The sequence below is a fragment of the Cucumis melo genome, chromosome 2 (genome assembly GCF_025177605.1).
Source record: "Cucumis melo cultivar AY chromosome 2, USDA_Cmelo_AY_1.0, whole genome shotgun sequence".
Classification (NCBI taxonomy): domain Eukaryota; kingdom Viridiplantae; phylum Streptophyta; class Magnoliopsida; order Cucurbitales; family Cucurbitaceae; genus Cucumis; species Cucumis melo.
In genome coordinates this window covers 24,902,159-24,927,423 of record NC_066858.1, presented here as the reverse complement: position 1 = coordinate 24,927,423, position 25,265 = coordinate 24,902,159, and the positions used below count along the sequence as shown (strand labels likewise).

Genomic DNA, 25,265 nt, shown 5'->3' with positions numbered 1-25,265 from the left:
ATGTTAAAATAACATTTAGGTCAATATATTATGAAGTTTGTTAGAAAATATTTTACTATAATTCTAAATATTTTTAGAAAATTTATTATTTAAAATAATTTCTTTTAAAATTTATTAAACATTTTATAAGAAAAAAAAAACGACAATCTAACAAAATCCAAATTATAATATTAAAAAAAACATTTGAACCTTAATATTATTATAACTCTATAGTAATTTATTTAAGTAAAAGAAATTGATTTTTCTGACATATGACACCGTGGGAGGACTGTTTCTTAGACCATGAAAAATAAAATTGTAATTGAAAATAATAAAAAGCCATTTCCCTGGTCGTTGACCAGTCAACCCAAAAATTAGACCCACAAAAACCAAACCAAACCCACAGCACTACAATGCCCTAAAAGCACACACCTCAGCTCAGCTCAGCTCTCCCTTCTCCGTTGTCTCCTTCTTCTCTCTCTTTTTCTTCACTCAATTCTCTGTACAATTGGTTTCCTCCTCAAGTTTGTTCATTTCTGTATGTATGGGTGGCAATGGCAAATCCCGGTGGAAATTTCTCTTCCCCCATCGTCGTAATTCTAGGCTTCAATCCAACGATCCTCCTAAAGAGTTCCTTTGTCCTGTTTCTGGTTCGTTAATGGCGGACCCTGTTGTCGTTTCTTCTGGACAGACGTTTGAGCGGGTTTCTGCTCAGGTTTGTAGAAATTTAGGGTTCTCCCCTGTGTTAGATGATGGTTCTAAGCCGGATTTCACTACTGTGATTCCTAATTTAGCTATGAAGAAGACAATTCTTCATTGGTGTGAGAAGTCCGGTGCTCGGAATCTTCAACCGCCTGATTACACCTCCGTTGAAAGCCTTGTTACTGCATTGATGGAGAAGGAGAAACCTCAAGGCGGGATTGGGGATTCCTCGGATAGGGATTTGTTAGAGGGGGTATCGGATTTGCCGCCAGTGGATTTCTCGCACGCTGCGACGGAGTATGGACACCGTCCCGAACGGTTTTACACCAGCTCGTCGGAGGAGTCAGTCGTCGTTGGGGGAAGCCCGGGACCGTTCACGACTCGACCTGCGTGTTACTACTCGTTTTCGTCTTCTTCGTCGGAAACTGTGGAAAACGAAGCGCTCATCCAAACCCTAGGCCCGAATTCATCGATTTCCGAAGATGAGAAGAATTTTTTAACGAAGCTCGAGAGTCCCGATGTGTTTCAGCAAGAAGAAGGCGTTGTTTCGCTAAGAAAAATCACGAAAGCCGATGAGAATATTAGGGTTTCCCTTTGTACGCCTCGGATTCTTTTCTCTCTCCACCGGTTGATAAAGTCGAGATACCCCAAAGTGCAGATCAACGCCGTCGCCTCTCTTGTAAATCTCTCCCTCGAAAAGCCGAACAAATTAAAGATCGCCCGGTCAGGATTGGTTCCAGACTTAATCGATGTGCTTAAAGGAGGACATTCCGAAGCTCAAGAACACGCCGCCGGAGCGCTCTTCAGCCTAGCTTTAGAGGATGAAAATCGGATGGCGATCGGAGTTCTCGGCGCGCTACCGCCACTCCTTTACGCACTCCGATCGGAAAGCGAGCGAACTCGAGACGATTCAGCTCTGTGTCTCTACAACCTAACAATGATTCAGAGCAACCGAGTGAAGCTTGTCAAACTCGGCGCCGTAACGACTCTACTTTCCATGGTGAAATCAAGAAACTCGACGAATCGACTGCTATTAATCCTCTGTAACATGGCCGTGTGCCAGGAGGGAAGGTCCGCAATGCTAGACGCCAACGCCGTCGAACTTTTGGTCGGAATGCTGAGGGAGAAAGAGCTGAACTCCGAATCAACTCGCGAGAACTGCGTTGCGGCATTGTACGCACTGAGCTACGGAAGCATGAGATTCAAAGGATTGGCGAAGGAAGCTGGAGCCATGGAGGTTTTGAGGGAGATTGTCGAGAGAGGAAGCGAGAGGGCGAGAGAGAAAGCAAAGAAGATATTGGAGAGAATGAGAACGAGAGGGAGATTCGATGAAGACGACGATGACGATGACAATCCCGACGGCGAGTCGGGTTTTGAGAGAGGTGGACTCAGTTCCACTCGGTACCCAATCGGTGGTGGAAGATTTCCCAGCTCGGCCAATACGGTGCCGTTTTGACAACAATTCCTTCTTCTAGATGTGTTCTTTTGGGTTTTGATTATTGGGTTTGTTCCCTTGTTTGTAAACTAATGTAATTAATGGTTTTTTCCCCTCTAAAAACCCTTCAAGTTAGATTCGAAGAATATGTATTCTATTTATTTTTAATTTTTCTCTAACATTTAGGATCACACCCTTCGATTCGAACGAAAACCTTTCGAGAAAGAGTATATGTTTAGACAATGAACTACGTTCATCGAGTTAACAATCTTCGTAGAGATAACTTAGTATTTGTGGAAATTTAATTATCGTTAGAAACATTTACATAATCAAACAATGTTAGACTTGATATCTTAAAAGATGGTTTGCTTTTTCCTACTTTGCCCAATTGATATTGTAATGGTTACTTATGTTGTTTTCCAAAGTTAATGGTTTTTGTTTTAAATTAATTAGTATTCAATTTATGAGTGGTTGAGAAATAAGATTATAAAATGGATATAATTAATAAGCCCACTTTAAATTGCCCTTTTTAGATGGAAGTATTGGACATATTGTCCACTGTCTACTCCATGAATCTTATAGAGATGTTTTCTTCCTTTGTCTTATCCCTTTCCCCTTTCTCCATTTCGTGTGAGTTCGAAATTGGTATGCATCCTATGTTTCTTTTCTCATAGGAGAATTCAACTTATAATGGATTGTCTATACCATATTACTATTACAAAGTTTTTAGAAAATTTTGGACAACTTTTTTTAAATTTCTCGAGCTTGGTTGGTAAACACAATCGAACATACATCACATTTCATCAAGAGAGATCCTAAGAACATGAACATATGATATGTAATTAAAAAAATTTAAAATAATTGAATGTCACCGTCCGTGCAAAAAAATATGTAGATTTCTTTTTGATAACTTAATCATAAAAATTCTAAAGTTAAGCGTGTTTTGTTCCTATAATTTTCGCTTTTAGAAGCATTCGAGATAAGTAAGAACATCGAAACTTAAACTCAGAGGTACGCTTGGGCCACCAAATACTGTAAATTATGAAACTTTTTTAAAAAATCCAATTTTAAATTAAGTTTTACTTTTAAAAATGTTTTGTCCTTTTAAGTAAACAAAATAAAATGAAAAACAAAATAAATTATAATACATACAAAGTTATTTGGAGGAGTCAAATTTTATAAGTAAACTTTAAAACTTATACGTTTTTTGTTTTTTTTTTCGAAAATTAAACTTATTTCATCCTTACTCCTTAAAAAAAAAAAAGAAATTTCATATTTATGAAATAAATTCTTAATAAATTTCGAATCCAAAAACCAAAAATTTAAAAGTAATTTATATTTTAATTTAATACTTTTGCTTGTCTTTTAAATCATTAGTAAAATCTTTGTTATCTTGTTTTAATTTTTCTTTAAATTAATTAATAAATGATTATTTAACCAAACCCTAAAAATGATTAAAGTTTGAAATTCTAAAAACAAATTAAAATTAAGTAATTCTAATTTGAGAATAAACATTTCTTTCTTCGATGATGAAGATCAACGGCCGTAAATTAGTCAAGAGGAGGTCCGATGTGGATGAAGAGGCCCCACATCCCTGTTTATATATATTATATTACACTAATCAGTTGCAGTTTCGCTTTCGCGCGCTCTTCCACTCTCGTCGGGACACCGCCGGCCACTGCCATTGTCTGGTAGCCACTGGAACTTTTCAAAACCAATTGCCATTGCTGGATTCCTCGACGTCATCCACCACCATGCCGATTTTCTCTACAAATTTTCGTTTCTACTTTCTACTTCCACTTCTGATCTCTCTTTTTTCTCTGTTCCTCTTCTTATGGCGTCCTTTTTCTCTTCCACTTTCCTTATCTTCGTTACAATTTTCGCCGCCTTCTCCACTTCTCGGTCGTCGACGACCGGAGTGGAATACATTTCGCGGCTTCTTGAGGTTCAGGATCGCGAGAGAGCGCCAGCATATGTCCAAGTTGCTGCGGCTCGTGGAGTTCTTCGTCGGCTTCTTCCTTCTCACCTCTCTAGCTTTGACTTTCAGATTGTCTCTAAGGTACTTGGCTGATTTTCTTTACAAGTTTCTGTGTTATCTACTTGACTGATGAAAGAAGTATAGACTACAGAGTAGTTTGTTAGAGAGATTTTAATTTGTTTTCTAAGGCACTCGGACATTTAGGAAAATGAAAGAATTATTGTGTACTTGAAGTTTCGTTTGCTTCTAGTGTCTGTTTTACATGTTTATATTTCTCGTGGCCTTCTTATATGTTGATTTTTCTCAGGACAAATGTGGTGGAGAATCTTGCTTTGTGATCAGGAACCATCGCGCGTTCAGGAAACCCGGGGATCCTGAGATTTTGTACGTCGAAACTATTTGCTAATCTTTTCATTCAGTTCGCCTTGATCTAATTGGCCTTTAAAATTGGATTAAGCTACTGTGCTGCTTCTTGTTATTTAATAATTGTAGGATCGGGAGTTCACATCACGAAAAATATGAATTCCTATTGCACATAGTTCTTTGTATATTGAAACTAAAATCAATCTCTTACTTTTCAACATGAACACGATTTCCAATCTTTTTTTAGAATCGCTGGGGTCACCGGAGTGGAGGTTTTAGCTGGCTTGCACTGGTATCTTAAGCACTGGTGTGGTGCACACATATCTTGGGATAAAACAGGTGGCTCACAACTGTTTTCTGTACCTAAGGCAGGCCTGTTACCTCGTATTCAAACAGGCGAAGTTGTGATTCGGAGGCCTATTCCTTTGAACTACTATCAAAATGCAGTTACATCAAGCTGTAAGGTTTTCTTTTTGGATTTTTCATTACATCCATCTTGTTGCAATGCACAATTTACATAACAGAAATCAAATTACAATATTTGGTGTTCCTCCAATAACAGTTATTTTTTTCACTGTTTCGATACATGTTTTTCTATTTTCACTTTCTTTGCTTCTGGTAGACTCTTTTGCCTGGTGGGACTGGAAAAGGTGGGAAAAGGAAATAGACTGGATGGCTCTTCAGGGTATCAATATGCCTCTAGCCTTTACTGGGCAGGAGGCTATTTGGCGAAAAGTATTTCAGGTATGTTTTCCTCTATTTATAAGTGTTATGTTATTCGTACTGTCTTCAACATAATGAAATTTTCAGCAAGTGCGAATTGTCATCTTACCCTACATATGCTATAATCTCTGACTTATCTTAATATTTTTGATGATTGAAACAATGTTAATAATTGTGCATCATGGGACCATGGATGCAATAGTCTACATCATTTGCAGTATAGGAATACAAGTATAATATTACTCTCTGCTGCTTCCTTCTATTAGAAATCGTTTCTGGCATTATCTCAACTCTTCCTTACATTAGAAGGCTTCTTTTGATCAGTACTTTCTTCATCATTGCTATGGTAGCTTTCATTTCCTTTTCTTAAAAAAAAAAAAAAAGTTATAGGCATGCTCGTTTCCTACATTTTAATTTATGCAACAAAGTGGCTAAAGCGAAAAAGCTATCTCTAGTAATTTCTTTTGGCTAGATCCTATTACAATTTACTTGGTTCAAAGTATAGATTGATCTCATTCCACACTGTATTTGCAGAAATTTAATATAAGCAACTCAGATTTGGATGATTTCTTTGGAGGTCCAGCTTTTCTTGCATGGTCACGTATGGGAAATTTGCACAAGTGAGTAGTTGCTTTGTAACTGCGTTGAAATTAGATCATTGTTGGATGGATATTCTATTCCACTGGGACTAAAATGAAAGAATGATAAATATACAATCATCTTCAGAGTCAGCTACATAATCTTCCTGCTTTAATCAGATATATGTAGAGAATGGCTTAAATGTGGCATGTTTTTTGACTCTTATATTTCACTTCTAGTAATAAAAAAACTCACTGGTAATTTCTTATCATTGCCTTTTTAATATCAACACTCTTATCACAGATGGGGTGGGCCACTGCCGCACAGTTGGTTTGATCAACAACTTATTCTGCAGAAAAAGGTTATTGGCAGAATGTTTGAGCTGGGAATGACTCCAGGTTTTTTTTAAGAACTGTCATTAAATTTATGTAGTACCTCATGGTGTAATAGAGTTCATAATTCTTTGGACTTGACCCAGTAGGAAACTTGAGATTCTGTTTCATTTAAATATTTTCACTTTCATGCTGGCTTTCTTTTTGAATTGCTGTTTTAAAGCTTCAGTAATGTTGCTATAGTTCGTACAACCTATTTACTGGACAAAGTTCTAGAAAGCTCTTGTTCTGGGAACAATTTATGGACCATGGTTTTCTTTTTTCTCCTTTCCAGTTTTGCCAGCCTTTTCGGGTAATATTCCTGCTGCTTTCAAACAAATATATCCATCAGCAAAAATAACACGCTTGGGAAATTGGTAACTCAACACTCCCTTATGGTCTTATCTTATATAAATTTCATATTTGATATGGTTAATAATGTTTTTATTGTATTGTTTTGACATTTTCTTAGATGTTCTTTTAAATTTGTCTAAATGTGCTTACTATTTTAAAACAAAGTGTAATTCGAATGACTAAAGAAAAACATTTTTAGGATAAAAACATTACCTAAAGAAAAATATTTAAAATGGAAAAGAAAAAATGATCGAAGGATTAGTGGAAGGAAGCAGGCAAATGAAGAGAATCTAGTGGAAAACTGTATACACAGGGAGAGTAGTAGAAGTGAATGTCTAAATAGGAGAAAGGCATGTGAATTGAGAGAAGTTAGAAATTTTATTTTTAGATGGAGTCAACTAGAAAATTATATACAGAGGAAGATCTCGAGAGGGTTAATGCCAGAAAGTATTGGGATAGAAAATGAAATTAGTTTGATTGGTGAGCGAGAAAGTATATATAACATGACTAGTAAGAGAAACAATGGAGAGCAATTAGTAAGACAAGTTATATAGAGAGAAGTTATTAAATTGGAGCTAACATGAGTTCCATTCATTAGAAATTTACTACCAAAATATGAAATGATCTCTTCATAGAGTAGTCTGACCAGAAAACCTCCAACTTTTTATTTGAAGCAACAAGCTGCAGTAATCCTTTAAGTCATGATGCTTGAGCTTCAAGAATTTTTTGCAGAGTAGTTTAACTAATGACAATGTCAATTGTCTCTATGGCACCATTGTCCTGCAGGTTTACTGTTCATAGTGACCCTAGATGGTGCTGCACTTACCTTCTTGATGCCATGGACCCTTTATTTGTCGAGATTGGTAAAGCATTTATTGAGCAACAACAGAAAGGTATTTTTGGACCTATGCTAATGAAATGTACGAGAACATATTTCATGCCGTTTTCTTAAATGATGCTTGATGATTCTAATAGTCTGAAATTACATTTTTTGGCCAGAATATGGAAAAACTTCCCATGTATACAATTGGTATGGTGCTTGTTTCCTCAAAAAACTTTATATTGTGTGTGGTTCATTGTTCTTTTAATTTTCACAGTAAGATGTGTATGGTCAGCTTTGTTACATTATAATGGCAGAAAAGCTAGGGAGAAACAAGCATTTAAAAATTGGTGCAATATTGGTTTCAACAGTCTTTAAATTGTATTTTCTTCAAACATGAGAAATATCCGCAATCAATTTTTGACATCATGAATATCTTTTCACCCTACAGTGATACCTTTGACGAGAACACTCCACCTGTTGATGAGGTGGAATACATCTCTTCATTAGGTTCAGCTATTTTTGGAGGAATGCAGACAGGAGATTCTAATGCTGTCTGGCTAATGCAGGTAATTGTTGGTTCGCTTTTCCATGTAAGGGGCTGTTAGGCCAATTCACTTAATTCTCTGTATAGTTCCAATTTTAATGGATGACCCTGAAGGGACCCAATTCACTAAGTTTTCTAAGTCGTATCAAAAAGCAAGTGGAACATGATATGGATTACTCTAGTGAATGTGTACTGCATCTCTTCTTGTTCTGTTTTGGTGAAATGTGAACTTCTTTCTCGATCTTGCTAATGAAATTGTTCATGTACAGGGGTGGATGTTTTCATATGATCCATTCTGGAGGCCTCAACAAATGAAGGTTATAATCATGCTTTATGTCACCAATTGCTCATGCAATCATACACGAATATATCTTCCTACTTTCGATCGTCATTAGATCATTTCATGTATGAAGGATTTTATCAGGGAATCTTTGACTCAGATCCATTGTGTTATTTGTAAATGCTAATTCATTTACTTGGGCTCGTTGTATGGTGTACCTTCTTTTATCTACTCAATCTTTAGGGTTGTCATTGGGCATTACTTTCACTTCTGGTTGAAATTGGTGAGCATTTTTCAGGCCCTTTTACATTCTGTCCCTCTGGGAAGGCTGGTAGTCCTCGATCTGTATGCTGAAGTGAAGCCAATCTGGATATCCTCTGAGCAATTTTATGGCACTCCTTACATCTGGAAAGTCTCTATTTCCATTATTTTGCTTAATCTTAATGTTCATATCTAATAGGTCAAAATTTAGGCTTACAGAAGGCTTTTTTCATAACATATCAGCGATGATGAGAATGTTATAATTATCGGTCAAGAATCGATATTCAAAGTTCATTAGTTTTAAGTTTTCTTTATTTTTGTACTTTTTGATATTCACAAGTGTCTAAAGTTCTTTTTTATCCGACTATTAACCTTTTTTTAGCTGCTATACATAGGTTGATTATATTGACAATCTAAGAACTAACCATTTAAAAGCAGTGGGGTCGAGAATGGCATATTATATATCTTTTTGCAAGCCCATTTTTATAAGTTAATAATAATTTGAAGAGAGATTCTCAAACCTATTGTTGATTGATTAAAGTTTCCTTGCTTAAGCATTACATTATCTAATTTTTTGACTAAGATTATATTCTTTTCAATGTAATTTCAATCCAATGTTATCTTCGTGTTTTTACTTTATAAGAAAGATGTTTCTGCCAAGGCAATTTTGATACCCCATTTCATTTAGTTTTCAGGTTAAAACAGCAGTTATCTGACTTTAGCTGTTTCAAGAAACTTTTTTTTTTTTAACAAAACTGCTTATCTCGTTAATTCTGTTGCCTTAAGCTAAAACTAGATTGGTTTATTTTTTAATTAGCCATATGCTATATTTCAGTGAATCTGTAATGCTCGTAAATTTTAGCTTCAATAATATGAATTGCTATTCACAGGTGCATGCTACATAATTTTGCTGGAAATGTGGAGATGTATGGCATTTTAGATTCAATAGCATCTGGACCAATTGAAGCTCGTAGTAGTCAGTACTCGACAATGGTAAGTTCTTCATCTACTATTATTTGGTGTCTAGATGTTGTCATAATGTTTTGGCAGCATATTGAATTCCTATGGGTATACTGAGTTTTTATTTGAAAAGGAAACAAGTCTCTTTATTAATAAAAATGAGACTACCGCTCAAAACTCAAAACACAATACTACTGCTCAGAACAGAAAATGTAGAATTTAGGGATCGGTTGGCACACCTAGGTGTCTCAATTAGATTGACACCCCTTTAGCACGGTCATCATCTCCAAAATAAATACCTAACTGTGGGTATATATGGTATACTAATTTTGATAAATACTCCAATGGTTTTATAAAAGTAAATTTGGTGCTTTCTTTATCTCGTCCATAAGTTCAGCTCTAGGTATATATACGAGTATTAAGGTAATTTTGAAGAGATGAATTGATTCTCTTTTTTCTTTTCATTATTGAAAAGACGGCTTGAAAGATTATTTTGGCATTTAGTATTGCTCAATTCATTTATTTTTTTTATTATGTAATGAAGTGACAAATGGCTTAATCATAGTGGATCCTCTAACCTTCTCTTTTTTCTCATATACCTGAGGTGTATCATTTATTTTGCAATGTTTAAATTCGTTTTTAGCTTTGTCAACGGTGTTTTCATTTGAAGGTCGGTGTAGGAATGTCCATGGAAGGAATTGAACAGAATCCTGTTGTGTACGATCTTATGTCTGAAATGGCTTTTCAACACAACAAAGTTGATGTCAAGGTACAAATGTTTTACAATTATTTTTAAAATATAATGACCAATTTACTTCATTGCCAGTTGTATTCATGTTCCATGTGCGGAAAGCTGACAAGTGACTTTACATAGATTTAATCGAATCTACTGAAGGGCCCATCATATGAAAAGGATAGTGAAATCATTTCTTTTCTGCCGTGCATATGTTCACATCCTGGCTAATGCCAATGTGGTTTTATTTTCCAAGTTGGTTTCACAATTAGTTCTGTTGATGTCTTGCATGCAATGCATTATGAGAAGGAACTGATAGATGCGAAAGATGTTAGAAAATGTTTCATAGTGAATTTCATAGAATTTAAGAACAATCACGACAAGTTCTATGTAAAATATCTAAGCATGGAAGAAATATGAGATCTATATGGAGATTAGAAAAACTCGAGCTCTTAGATAGATCAACTAACTTGCAAAGTTACATGAATTAAGCAATCTTCCTCAATTAACCAAATATAGGCAACTTCAAGTATGCTATACTATAACAGTAAGTATATGTTTTTTCTCCACCGACCATACTAATGCAGACGAAGTTCATAGGTCAATAGTTAAGGGAATTTTCTTATTAAATAGCTAAGATATAATTTTCATTTGATTCATTACCCAAATATGAAATAATTGTTAGCTTCAACAATAGAAATTTTCTTTTCTAGTTCAACAATTTTCAGATTTGTTCATTACCTTTGGCCAACATACTGCACACTTTTCCCATGATTTCTGAATTTTAGCTCTAGCACTTTCTATTTTAAAGTTTATTTTCTCCAATAGAATTTATTTTCATGATAGATTTTGCGCAATTGTGTTTATAGAAAATTTTGTTCTCATCAATCAGAATTTGTAAAATACCATCCTTTCATTTCCAGAAATGGCTTCCTCAGTATTCAGTAAGGCGTTATGGTCATTTAGTCCCTTCAATACAAGATGCCTGGGATATATTATATCACACCATCTACAACTGCACTGACGGTGCCAATGTAAGTACGAAAAAAACTGTAATGTCCATTCAACCTTTTCTTCTCTTTTGGTATTCTACGACTAGTGTTCCCAGTCTTGTTGCTTTCGAATGGTCATGGCTCGTTTAATTTCCTTTCTTGCTCGTGCAAAGTCTGAATTGTGTTCAAAGATGCTAACGTATGTTGGTCACTATGGAAAGGACAAAAACAGGGATGTAATTGTGGCATTTCCTGATGTTGATCCATCGTCAATCTTAGTATTACCTGAGGGGTCCGACCAACATGGGATCTTGGACTCAAGCATGGATGGCCTCCAAGATGCAACGTTTGATCGACCTCATCTTTGGTATCCTACTTCTAAAGTAATTAGTGCACTCAAGCTTTTCATTGTTGGTGGCGATCAACTCTTTGGTAGCAACACTTACAGGTGGACTCACGAATTTAAAATATCTTATCACTTACTTGAAACCTATAGAGATATCAAAAATCGTCCTTTTCCCTCTGTTGAAGTCTAGATTATTGAATTGGCATTTGTTACGACTCTTAGGTATGACCTCGTAGATTTGACCAGGCAAGCTCTAGCCAAATACTCAAATGAACTGTTCTTTAGAATTGTCAAGGCATATCAGTTATATGATGCACAGACAATGGCCAGCTTAAGCCAAGAATTCCTCGAACTTGTCAATGATATTGACACATTATTGGCTTGTCACGAAGGATTTCTTTTGGGACCTTGGCTACAAAGCGCCAAACAACTCGCCCAAAGTGAAGAGGAGGAAAAACAGGTTCACATTCTACCAATTATGAGAAAATTATACCAATATCATCCGAATTTTAACTCATCTTCTATTACAGTATGAATGGAATGCAAGAACTCAAATAACCATGTGGTTTGACAACACAGAGGAGGAAGCAAGTTTGCTTCGTGATTATGGTAATGATAACTCTGGACCTGGACTCAACTCTATATCAATAGATTGTCATTTATCATCGAGATTAGGCAATTGTACATTCAAATTTGACTTATTTAATCTCGACCCAGGAAACAAGTACTGGAGTGGACTCTTGGGAGATTACTACGGTCCTCGAGCTGCAATATACTTCAAGTTCTTGAAAGAAAGTTCGGAGAATGGATACAGATTTCCATTGAGTAATTGGAGGAGAGAGTGGATAAAACTAACAAATGATTGGCAAAGCAGCAGAAAGATTTACCCTGTGGAAAGCAATGGAGATGCACTTCACACATCCCACTGGCTCTACAACAAATACTTGCAAATACCTGAGAGCTCCGATCAATGAATCAGGCAAGTTATCTGCTAGTAACTATAAGATTTGAATGTTTTCATAACGTTTATTTTGCATATTTTAATGGTTCTCTCGTTTTCTATTCCATGTTTAAACTAGTTTTATTATTTCCTTGTACACAAATGGCCAACAATACAATTTATCTCCCGGTAATGCAAAACCATTTCTTTTTGTCCTTTGAATAGTATCGTTGAGTTCATTTTCTGTGGATGTTAAGCTTATTGTGTCATTTCCACTACCATGTGTTTGTTGAACTAAACAAAATATATTTAATTATGATCCAATCTCTATATATTTAAGAAAACAAACTATTCATAAGCTTTATGAAAAAGAAAAAATAATATATCACCATATATATTTTTCTTTTTTGTTTAAATATGGTTTTGGCCGACCTACTGATAAAAAAGAGACGGTTCTCAATAACTAACTAACTAAGTGAAATGTTTTTTTTATTTGTTTTCCATCTTATTCTGGAATCTTTTGAATGCATAGTTTTTTTTTTTTTTTTTTGTAATTAGAATGGATAGCAATTGTTAGAATAATTATTAACTATATAGCAACATTTTAAAAAATTGCAAATATAACAAAATCTATCGGTGATAGACTCCTAAGATTTATCAGTGATAGACCAAGATTTGTTACATGGTCTATAGGTAATAGACTCCTATAATTGATAGGTTTTGACAAATTTTGCTATATTTGCAATTTTTTTAAAAATATTGCTATATACTTAATTATTTTGAATATAATTGGTACATTTACAACTATCCCTAATATGGAAGATTATAGAATGTAACATCCTTTAAAAAAAAAAAGAGAGAGAGAAAACGAAGACCAAAATTAAAATTCTAAATGTTGAAAAGTCAAACTTTGTCCATCCAAAATGTGGCTTTATGGCCTTTACTTGCTTGACTAATAACTACTATTATATATTTAAACATCCAACTGTTGTTTTCTTTTTGCATAATTTTAATTTTGTTCAATATTCTTTAATTTGTTCCTTGTTCAAGGCCTTGATTTGACAAAGATTAAATAAAAATGTATGATAAAAGATCATCACCTTGTTTCCAAGAAATACCCAAATACACTCATTTGGCGTAGGCGGTGACCAATACTTTGGTAAAGGTTTGGCCGTCATTAGTTGTTATTGACTTTATGCTTTCGAACCTTCTTGAATCTCCATTATCTTATACCAACGTGGACCAACAAATATCACTTTTAACTTTTTTTTTTTTTTTTGTTAAATTATTATTTTAGCACAGTGTTTTAAAGTTGATTAATAACGAAATTGGTTAAAATATTAAAAATAAAAATTATTATAAATACTATAAGTATAAAAATATATATATATATATATATATATTTATAAAATATAGTAAAATTTGAATTATATCGATCATATATATATTGTTTTCATGTAAATAAGTAATATTTGAAATTTTATTATATTTTGTAAATATTTTAGTTTAATTTTTTATATTTGAAAATGTTCTTTTTTAAAACATTTGACATAAGATAAAAAAAAAAATATTTAGTCAATTTGACATAATATAAAAAGATTTACTGACATAGCAAATTTCGATTTGAATATCGGAATTATCTATGTTGCTAATACGAGTGTGTAACTTGCAGATGCCTTGACATATGTCATATAAAAATGTTTGCTATACATTTGATTATTTTATTTCCTCAAACGTAGAACATTTTTAAAAGGAAATTGTGACGGTTTATACTAACTTACACACAATTTGATAGATTAACTCACTTAACATATTAACAAATTTGGGCACGTGGTCATGGTGGTGAAAAATATAACGAATTAGATAAGGCTAAGGATTATCCAATCCATCAATTTGGTAGAAAGCTAAAATAAGCCAAAAATTAAATAACGCATAGATTTAATACTATTTTTAGAACAAATGACTCGATTTTGCAAATCTCAAAGCCAAAAGCCACACTACTTTTTAAATTAATCATAAGATATATCTACTCATACATCCATAAAAAAAAAAAAATCAAGTTTAATTTATCGATATTCACAAAAAAAAAAAAAAAAAAAACTTGCACACATACAATAATGGCTTAAAGTACAATTTTGTTCTCGAATTTTTATGTTCATGTATTTTCGATTATTTAATTTTAGTTTCTATCTTTTGAAAAAAATCTTAAATTTAATCTTCTTACTTTTTCCTAGGTCGAATTTAACGAAATTACTAAAACAAAACCATTGTGCTTCCATATTGACCTCATGCTAAGTTGTCCTCTTGCTTTCTCTCGTGAACTCGCTCTCTAACTCTTGGTCTACCTATTCACCGATAAATCTTGTTCTACAAACACAAATTGAAAAGGGATAGAATAAGAGCAAGTTGAAGTTGTTAATTGAAGTATCAAAATTTTTAAATTTCATTATGTGGAGAAAAATCATTTCTATGGTTGCGTCGTTTAATAAAAAAATTGTTATCAATAATATTAAAAAAACCTAATTACAAAATATAGTAAAAATTTAAATAAACTCTTTGTAAATAATTTTAATATTTTTTTTATAATATCTATAAATTATTAATAAAAAATATTATATGTAGAAGGTTTTTCAAAAAAAAAAAAAAAAAAAAAGAAAAAAATTAGACAAATTATATGGACAGAACAAAACTATTATAAAACAATTTCTTAGCGTAAATATTTTTTGAAATATTCTATTTTTTAATTAATTTATAAGCATCAACATAATTTGTAATAATTAAATAGAATCTTCGCGGGAGGTCCCATTACGTGTCCAAATAGCTTAAAGGAAAAGAACATAATATTTGTATGACTTTTCGATCACAATCCACACGTCATTATTCGCTTTCGCTTTCGCTTTGAATCACTTCTCTTCTCACGCCCTATAAATAAATTCCCATTCCCTCTCTCAAATTTCCATCGTTTCATTTCCGATTCTCTAATTTCCTCTTTCCTCCATCAGATTATTCTTCATCTTCAATCCAAATCCATGGCTGCAGGAAACAACAGCTCCTACGATTGGGCCGACCAGTGGGACTACAACGACTCCGCCGACGTAGTCACAAATAACAAGAAGAAGATCAGCGGCAGCGGTGGAAATAGTTCCGCCAAGTATAAGCAGAAGGTCGGGGAAGGGCTTGGGAAGACCAAAGCTGTGGCCTCTAATGGCGTCAAAAAGGTTAAAGAAGGAACCTCCCTTGGTTTTCAATGGATTAAAGATAAATATAATAAAACTGCTCATAAGAAGTAGAATTGTTCATTCTTTTTAATTTCTCTCTGTAGATCTCTAGCTGCTTTCGTTTTGATTAATATCTTTGAGTTCTCTGTATCTTTTTTCTATTTGGTTATACAGATACACACACACACACACACATATATATATATATATATGTACACAATAGATTGTTATTATTCTTTTGTTAATATGATTTCATTTGATCTCTGTTTTCTCTTGATTTTGATTTTGTCTTGCATTATTTCCTTTTCGATTCGATTGTTCGATTAGATCTTCAATTCTCTACTTCTCAGTTTCGGAACCATATTAATTAGGTCAAATTCTTTTAGAGAAATTGATATACTCGCCATGTAATTTGGAAAACAATATCGGTTTGGATCCTTTAACTTGCTTAATCTATTTATTTGATGCAGTTTTCACTAATTATGAAGAACAAATTTCATGAAAAAAAGAAAAGAAAAAAGTATAGTTTTCAATTTTTTAAAATCAATTGTATATCTTAGATGTAAATCTTGAAGGAAGAAACTAGAAAATGGAAAGTTTGAGGTGACAATGGATGTAATTTAGAAGGATAATTAAGTATTCAAAATAATTTTCTCTTCTTTACTTTTCATTTGTGGGAAATGAGATTGACTTATCTAATATAATAAGCCAATGTTTGAATGAACTGATTAACTAATTCATATTCATACAAAAGTCCATTGATACCAAAATGAAAAGAGTTATAAAATCTATTGATATATATTAATGTAAAGATGACATATTTATGTATATTATATAGGCTATCTAGGTGGGGGGGTAAACGCTTTACATGCAATCTTTTCAACCCTTTACAACTTGTGTGTTTAATAAGTGTTGAATCTTTAACGTACCGATGAACTTATTAGTGAAAATTCATCATGGTAGCATTGATTTGTTGTTTGCATTTTTTGTGTGTGTCATTCTCTCAACTCATACACATAAAGTAGTTGTGACCAAATTACTTTTATGGCTGTTGTGTTTACACTTGTGTGTATGTAAACAGAAAGGAGTACTTGTTGTAATGTTCACGTTTTACTTTGTTGTCAAAGTGTCCATACATTCTCTCAACTCTCTGTTGTCTCTCTTTTGAAAATACCAAAACATATAACTCTTTCCTTTAATAAAACGTGGACTTCTCAAACTTTAAACGAATCCTATCACTTTCTTCAGATCTCTCACCATCACCCTCTTTTTTATAATTAAGTATATATAAATATAACAAAATCTATTGGTGATAATAGACCTGACTTTTATGGTTTATTAATGATAGACCAATATTTTAAACATGATCCATCAATAATAAACTTCCATCGTTAATTAATTTTTATAGATTTTAATATATTTATAATATTTTTAAAATGTCGTTATATATACAAATATTTTTTAATATAATTGTTGTAGAATTTTTTTAAAAGTATAAAATTTTGACAAACTATTTATATTATATATAAAAAAAGTAATTAAAAGACAAAAAAAATTTAGGCTTTAGATTCTTTTGTCAAAATATTCTATCCTTTTACGGTTTTTCATAGTTATATTTAAGGTAATTATAATGGGTAGCAATTTTTAAAATAATTATTAAGTATGTAGCAATATTTTTAAAAAATTGTAAATATAGAAAAATCTATCGGTGATAGACTTCTATCATTGATCGACTCTTATGATTTATTAGTGATATACTCTTATCATGGATAGATTTTGACCGATTTTTCTATATTTGTAATTTTTTTAAAATGTTGTTATGTACTTTATTATTTTGAATATAATTGCTATATTTGCAACTATCCCAGGGTAATTAGAATGGACAGCAATTGTTAGAATAATTATTAACTATGTAACAACATTTTAAAAAAATTGCAAATATAGCAAAATCTATCGATGATAGACTCTTATGGTTTATCAGTGATAGACCAACACTACATAGTCTATCGGTGATAAACTCCTATCATTGATAGATTTTGACAAATTTTACTATATTTACAATTTTTTTAAAATATTACTATATACTTAATTATTTTGAATATAATCGATACATTTGCAACTATCCCATATTTACAAACCATCCGTTAATTATCATACGAAACAGGGTAGTGGATCCTCCCTCAGTTGTGGAGTGGGCCGATAAGCCCAATTTTGGTGCACATATCCAATCCAACCTCTTCAAATGTCCCTTTTCCACCTTCTTATTGGAAAAAAAAAAAGAAAAAGAAAAAAGAAAAAAGAAATTATGTCAATTTTGTTTTTCCTCCTCCTCCTCCTCTTCTTCTTCTTCTGCTTTTTCTAAAAAAAGAAAGTATGTATATTCATCCTGCCTGATTTTGTTGTGAGAATTTGAACTAAAGAAATGACCTAATTTTCTCATTCTTCAATCATTAACCTGTGAAAGTTTAAAATGAGATGAAGTAATATTCTTTCCCTTTGATGAAAAAATAAAAAAGGTAAAAATGAAACTTTATAAAAGTTTAAGCATTGTTTTCTTAAATTAATTGATTTTAAACTTTATAAAAGAAAGCCAATACTTCGTAGTTTGTAGTATATTGTATAAAACTAATTACACATTTTTAATCAAACTAATTAAAGAAAAAAAATATTATTTATCACAATAAATCTCTTAACGATAGTTAAAACCCTTCCTGAAAGATTGAATCTCTCACCCGATTATATCATACAATACCCTCAACATCAATTTACTTAAAAAAACCCTAAAATCAATTTACCTTTCAACATCAATTTACTTAAAAAAGAAAAAAGTACACAAAAATTGTGATGCTAAAGTTGGTGGCCCTACGAGGTGAGTTGTCATCCAAATGACCCAACTCCCACGTGCCGCTAACATATCATTCAATGTCATAATATTTTTTATTTGAGGCTATCAAAAGATCATCGAAAGAAAAATAAAATATTTGATAGAATATTAAATCAAGTGTAATTAATTTTATTTTTAGTGGTTTTGTTTTAAATAGTTTGTCGATTATTTTATCTTTGAGAAAACTAAAAAAAAGAAAACAATCTATTTGATTTTATTATAGTTAATATTAACACTAATTTAATAGATCAAAAATAAAGACATATCGTAGATAAGAAAAATTATCATAAATAGCAAAAAAATTGAAACTATTTATAAAATATAGTAAAAATAATTCTATAGAAAATTTAGTGATTTTACTATAATTTGTAAATAATTTTAACTTTTTTACTATGTTCAGAAATATCCTTAAAATTAATCTAAATCAATCTTTTTTTAGAATTTTCTCTTCTAAGAAAGAAAAGGATACCTTCCTTGTTTGATTGTTTTAACTTTATTTATATATATATATATATATATATATATAAAAGAAAAATATCTAAATGAGCAATATAATTTTTTAAAAATTAAGATTAGGGGATCTTTTTTTGGTTATTGTGAACCATCTCAACATGTTGTTTTTATATAATAAAAGAATGTATAATATGTGAGGTGTAAGAGATTTCTTTGTTGGACCAATATCTCTTATCTTAGAGTGGCCCCTTTCCATCTTTTTATTTTATTAAGATTTTAGGATTTTTCTTTTAACAATTAAGATTTGAGTAAGTTAGTTTTCTTCTCCAATTATTCAAATAATTACATTGAACATTTTTTTCTAAATACTAAAATAAATTAAAATATTTATAAGTTATAGTAAAATTTTGAACTCTATCAATATCGATGTTTATCAATATTTATTATTGATAGAATCTAAAACTTACGTAATTGTATTTATATGAGTTTGAATATCGAGTTCCATTCTTACCATTAGGACAAGGTTGTGATCTGACTTTTTAACGCTTTACAAAATGTGAAAAATTGAAGGATGTGATTGCAATTACTTTGGTGTGGGGGTAAAATAGTCAATTCAGCGACGAAACTCGAAAGAAAAGAAAAGTAAAGTACGGACAAAAGAAATCCGCAAAAATAGTTCGGAATTTTTAGCGAAGTTGAGTATTTAAATCGATCATCTCATTTTCCGATGCGATTTCTAACATTCACTACTTTGAAGAAGACAAAAGCTCTTCAGTAATGGCGATTTCCATTCCCACCCGGCAGCTATTCATCGACGGCGAGTGGAGGGAACCAGTTCTCAAGAAACGCATCCCCGTCATCAACCCCACTACTGAAGAAACAATCGGTCTCTTCTTCTCTCTTCTCGTACTAATTATGATTGTTCATTAATTTGCTTTGATGATCGGAAAGTAGTAATTTTGTTTGAGGATGGGTGGTTTATAAGTGGGTTAAGTTTTACTTTTGTGTTACTTTACCAAATATGCTTCAGGATCTATTCCTGCTGCTACTGCTGAGGATGTAGAGTTAGCTGTTGATGCTGCTAGAAAAGCGCTGGCGAGGAATAAAGGCAAAGATTGGTCCTCTGCTTCGGGGGCTGTTCGTGCCAAGTATTTGCGTGCTATTGCTGCCAAGGTCGGTGGGTTATATGGATGTCTCACTTTTATTTGATTGTGATTTGCTCTCTGTCTTCCTATTGAACTGATGCTAAGGGTCTTTGATGCTTTTGTTATTTGTGTACGATTTTAGTGGATTGAAGCCATGAATTGGTTTCTGATGCGAATCTATAAAAAATGAAAAATATGATGCCATGCATCTTCCCGCCATAGTTCATTGAAAGATCAGATATTAGGATAGAATCGTTTTTTAGCTCTATATCTCGTCTTAGGAATGCTACATTATCGTAGTGAACTGCCCTAGCTTATTACAACATGGGTATTACTCACCTTGCACGAGTTCTATTTAAATTCATATTTATATTGTAAGAGTCAAGAAGTTTTAGTGACTTTGGAAGTTATATCATATATAAATTCAACTTTACTATCATGTTGAGGGAATTCTTTTCTCCCATTGGATATGCTAAGCAGCTGGGTTATTATTATTATTATTATTGTTTTGAATGTATTAATGTCATCCATCCTGAACTCTGTTTGTTATTTTCTCATAGATAACAGAGAGGAAACCGGAATTGGCAAAGCTTGAATCAATAGACTGTGGAAAACCTCTGGAAGAAGCTGCATGGGACATGGTATGACAATTAGTAAAAAGTTAAAGGTATGCATTGAATGTAACATTTTCATCACCATCAATGTTTGTTGGTATTGTACAGGATGATGTTGCTGGGTGCTTCGATTACTATGCCGATCTTGCTGAAGGATTGGATGCAAAGCAAAAAGCTCCTGTTTCTCTTCCCATGGATACATTCAAGAGCTATGTTCTAAAAGAACCCATTGGAGTTGTTGGGTTGATTACTCCCTGGTACTTGTTACCTCCTACTGCTTTGATTGTTCTTTTAGTGGGGTTATTTCTTGGCATAGCTTCTCAAATTTTGGTGGAATACCACACAGTTGTTATTTAATGTTATTATTTTTTAAATCATAGCCAACTACTGTCTCTCAACTTTGAAACTGTCGATTCATTAACTTAAACATTAGGATATAAAATGTTGCAAAATTTTCTTGATTTTTCTTAAATATATATTACTTGGATTGATTTTTCGAATACAAGTAAACCTGTTGAGGTATTTGTTTAATTGTTATATTTGTTCAACAAGTGTTTGATACATGTAGAACAAGGATTGAATGTTAGATTGTCCAACATGTGGTCCAACAAGTCTCAAAATGCTAGGATGTTCAATACTTGTTGATCGCAGATATGTTTACCCAAACTTGAGTAACTCTGGTTCACAGTTTTCATTTTACCTTTAATTGGACAAGAGTCATGCTTTGGGATGTTATTAGTTATTAACCTCCAAAGTCATATCTGGTTCTGCTCTCTTTTTTTGTTCTCCCTGTCTACCTTTATCATTTTTCTCAGACTTTACCATGGTGCTCTATCTTAATTTTTGATAAGCTCTAAACTTCGCTGATGTCTGTCTTTTATATTGAAGGAACTATCCTCTATTGATGTGTGCATGGAAAGTTGCACCTGCCTTGGCTGCTGGATGTGCTGCAATTCTGAAGCCATCAGAACTGGCATCTGTGTAAGTGATTATGGATTTTATGAACTTTATTTATTGTGATTGTTTTCAAAATGTTGTTACACAATACCTTTTTTTTGGGCAGCACCTCTTTGGAACTGGCCGAAATATGTAAAGAAGTTGGTCTTCCATCTGGAATTTTGAATGTTCTGACAGGATACGGGGCTGAAGCTGGTGCTCCTCTAGCATCTCATCCTCATGTTGACAAGGTATCACTATCTCTATTGGCATCTACTTGTATTCTTAAGGATAAATTGTTGTCCAACTAAAAAAGAGAATACTTGATGGTAGATTGCATTTACTGGGAGTGGTGCTACTGGAAGCAAGATTATGGCATCAGCTGCCCAACTTGTCAAGGTTGAATTTCAGCACAGTGAACATTTTACATTTGATTAGTAGAAGTTCTAGATTACCATTTGACTTACTTTCTCCTCGCCTGTTTTCTTTGGCAGCCTGTTACCATGGAACTTGGTGGAAAAAGTCCGATTGTTGTTTTTGATGATGTTGATCTTGACAAGGGTCCGTAACTTTAGTTTATCATGGTTGATTAAAAAATTGCCCTACCTTGAAGCTTTTGCATTGGATCTGTGCCGTTTGTGGTTTTGATGTTATTGACTGTTTCTCTTTTCTTATGATTTATAGCTGCCGAATGGACAATATTTGGTTGCTTTTGGACAAATGGTCAGATTTGCAGTGCCACATCCCGTCTACTTGTACACGTATGTAGAAATCTAGATGTTTCTATCAAATACGATCACTCTCTACTCCTAACTGTCCCATGGATGTAGACATTTTATTTTTGGTAGTATCTTTTGGGTTCAATGGAACAGACGATTTTGTCCAAACCCAGGATAGGATAATTGTGTTTAAGGCCATCTCGTTGAAAAAATTTCTGACTTAGTTAATAAGCTAAGCATTTTTATCCTTTCTTTTCAAGTTTTATATTTGTTTGTTCTATCTGTTATTCCAGGAAAACATTGCTGATGAATTCTTGGATAAGATCGTGCAATGGTGCAAGAACATTAAGATTTCAGATCCTTTAGAAGAAGGTTGCAGACTTGGCCCTGTTGTTAGTGCTTCTCAGGTGAGGGGGGATATGTTTCTACATTTCTTGAGTTCTGTATGACAAAGAAAAGAACAACAATTCACCGTCACTCACAGTTTATGGACATTGACATTTGGTAATAATAGGACAGAACACACGGAAGGACTGTTTTTTTCAAGGAATATATGCTCATATATTAATATATTTCATAGCCTACAAATTGTGCTTTTCTATTAAAGTAAACCCATGGAAGGCTAGGGATAAGTTAAAGAATCAACTCATGCAATTTACACCTGCTTAAATTATTATATTTACGCTATTGTTTGATTCTTTAGCTAATTTTTGGTGTAAAATTCAGTACGAGAAAGTATTGAAGTTTGTCTCAACTGCTGAGCAAGAAGGTGCAAAGATTCTATATGGTGGAGTTCGCCCTAAGGTAACACTTGAGTTTTTTGCTTATCAAATTTACTCCTTTTCTTTTTGTTTATCTAGAACTAACTAAAATTTGTCACTACTATGTTTAGCACCTAAAGAAGGGATACTTCGTTGAACCAGCAATTATTACTAATGTTACAACCTCCATGCAAATATGGAAAGAAGAAGTCTTTGGACCTGTTCTATGTGTGAAGACTTTTAGTTCTGAAGATGAAGCTATTGAATTAGCAAACGATACAATGTAAGTAAAATTCTCCCACTTAGTTTATGCAGGAAACCGTTTCCTGACGTTCAGTTGATCTTTTACAGATATGGCCTAGGTGCTGCTGTAATATCAAATGATTTAGAAAGGTGTGATCGTGTAGCCAAGGTGAGGATTGGAATTATCAAGCACCTATATGGCATATGCAAACGAGAAACCTCTGAAATTCTGATAAATTTGTGTTTATTTCTTCCGGACAGGCTTTTCAGGCAGGAATTGTGTGGATTAATTGCTCGCAACCATGCTTCACTCAAGCCCCATGGGGAGGCGTCAAACGGAGTGGCTTTGGTCGAGAGCTAGGGGAATGGTATATTGCCATTTTATATTAAAAAATGCTAGATAATTTTACTCGAGGTCAATTAAAAGATACCTAAAAAGATGAACAATTAAGAAGCTTTTTTGGTGGATTCCCAAACCGTTCTTTTTGTCTAAATCCTAGTCTGACTTAGCTTTTAAGACAAAAAAAAAAAAAAAAAAGGATTTAGCTGTTTGGGAATTTAACCTTTATTCTTGTTTCATTTACTTTCCAAACCTATTAATTTTAAACGAGTTTGAACCTACATAAAAAACGAAAAATTGAAGATTCTATTCCAGGAAGCACGTTTTTGGGAAGTTAAGAAACATAGGTTTATGTTGAAATAGCTTTGAACATGATTTTTCAAACAACTCATGCATACTCATTGGTCAGTATCCCAACTTTCTTTGACAATGATAACATTTGGATCAGCAGCACATGTACTGACTCTCTAATCTTTTTTTGTTCAATCAACAGGGGACTCGATACTTATCTGACTGTAAAGCAGGTTACTCAATACATATCCGATGAACCATGGGGATGGTACAAATCTCCTTCTAAACTGTAAAAGAAACGACTCCTCTGATTCAGAATAAGCACTTCTCTTCTACTACTTACGTCTACTCGGAAGAATAAAGTTGGGTGAAGAAATTCTTGCATAAGTAGTTCTACCCTATGAGTTCTCTGTTTAGTTCAGTTAGTTTGTGTTTAAGAACTCAATTCAATTTACTTAAAACATTAGATACTATGATTGTGAGTCGATAGAAAATGGAGTTGGTAGCCTGAAAAAAGGAACTGTTGTATGATATAATCTGAGCTTCTATGAATTCAGGCACTTTCTTTCAGTCTCTTCTTCTATAATTCTCAATCTTGGCTTTTGAAGCTATGAGGAAGAAGATGGATTTCTTCTCTAATATTAATCGGCGAAATGGGATTCCATGAGAAACCTCATCGGTAACGGGTCAATTTAGTTGATCTCGACTACTTTTTTCCGATCCAAAATTCATAAATCTATTGAACACAAAATTGATTCAATTTTAAATGCTATTGAACAATTAAAATGAAGATAAAATTTGAAACTTTTGACAACTGTTTTACACAATATTGAATTTTGGCTGATTCTTGAGAATGATAATAAATAAATAAAAGATGATAATGAAAGGAATAACCAGAACTTAAAATAAGGAAGAGATCTCTCTGGTTCCTATGTTGTCATGCAACTTGTTTATGGGTAATCTGATTCTTCCAACTCAAAATAATATGAAATGTATATTATAAGCAACCATCCCAACAATCTGAATTAAATTAAAAATTTGATCAAGTTACATTTTAGTCTACTAATATAGTTGATAAATCTTCAAAAATATCTGATTTGATCGGAGTAGATACTAAATTCTAAGTTTCTTCAAGCTCAATCAAACATATAATTTATCTTCTTCGTTGATCTTCGTTCAATAATAAACCAACGTCACTTTTCCTTCCAAGAGTTTGATCTCTTGTCTTGCACTAAATCTTCTTTACTTTTTGAAGGAGAAATAGACAACCAACAATCAAAATTAGTTACTCTATCACC

The 25,265-nt window shown here is 32.9% G+C and overlaps 4 protein-coding genes across 4 annotated transcripts; all 4 read left to right on the top strand.

Annotated features, from left to right (window-relative positions):
- Positions 1-202: 202 nt before the first annotated feature.
- LOC103493938 (U-box domain-containing protein 38) lies at positions 203-2,284 on the top strand. The gene has a single exon (XM_008454910.3). The coding sequence runs from the start codon at positions 524-526 to the stop codon at positions 2,135-2,137; it is 1,614 nt and encodes a 537-aa protein (XP_008453132.2). The 5' UTR covers positions 203-523; the 3' UTR covers positions 2,138-2,284.
- Positions 2,285-3,766: 1,482 nt separating this feature from the next.
- LOC103493939 (alpha-N-acetylglucosaminidase-like) lies at positions 3,767-12,579 on the top strand. The gene is made up of 19 exons (XM_051081104.1): positions 3,767-4,175; positions 4,402-4,478; positions 4,705-4,916; positions 5,080-5,201; positions 5,715-5,800; positions 6,063-6,157; positions 6,426-6,507; positions 7,271-7,377; positions 7,484-7,514; positions 7,756-7,873; positions 8,121-8,168; positions 8,430-8,540; positions 9,284-9,385; positions 10,023-10,121; positions 11,009-11,119; positions 11,299-11,525; positions 11,646-11,883; positions 11,954-12,032; positions 12,141-12,579. The coding sequence occupies exons 1-19, from the start codon at positions 3,951-3,953 to the stop codon at positions 12,395-12,397; spliced, it is 2,427 nt and encodes an 808-aa protein (XP_050937061.1). The 5' UTR covers positions 3,767-3,950; the 3' UTR covers positions 12,398-12,579.
- Positions 12,580-15,260: 2,681 nt separating this feature from the next.
- On the top strand, positions 15,261-15,858 carry LOC103493940 (uncharacterized). The gene has a single exon (XM_008454912.3). It carries the CDS (start codon positions 15,393-15,395, stop codon positions 15,651-15,653), a length of 261 nt encoding a protein of 86 aa, XP_008453134.1. The 5' UTR covers positions 15,261-15,392; the 3' UTR covers positions 15,654-15,858.
- Positions 15,859-19,651: 3,793 nt separating this feature from the next.
- LOC103493941 (betaine aldehyde dehydrogenase 1, chloroplastic) lies at positions 19,652-24,537 on the top strand. The gene is given in 15 exon segments (NM_001297483.1): positions 19,652-19,804; positions 19,949-20,091; positions 20,624-20,704; positions 20,786-20,934; positions 21,566-21,658; positions 21,741-21,864; positions 21,947-22,012; positions 22,108-22,174; positions 22,298-22,374; positions 22,626-22,739; positions 23,059-23,136; positions 23,225-23,376; positions 23,445-23,505; positions 23,598-23,704; positions 24,170-24,537. Coding segments are annotated over 15 exon segments (1,512 nt in total). The 5' UTR covers positions 19,652-19,695; the 3' UTR covers positions 24,261-24,537.
- The last annotated feature ends 728 nt before the right edge of the window (positions 24,538-25,265 follow it).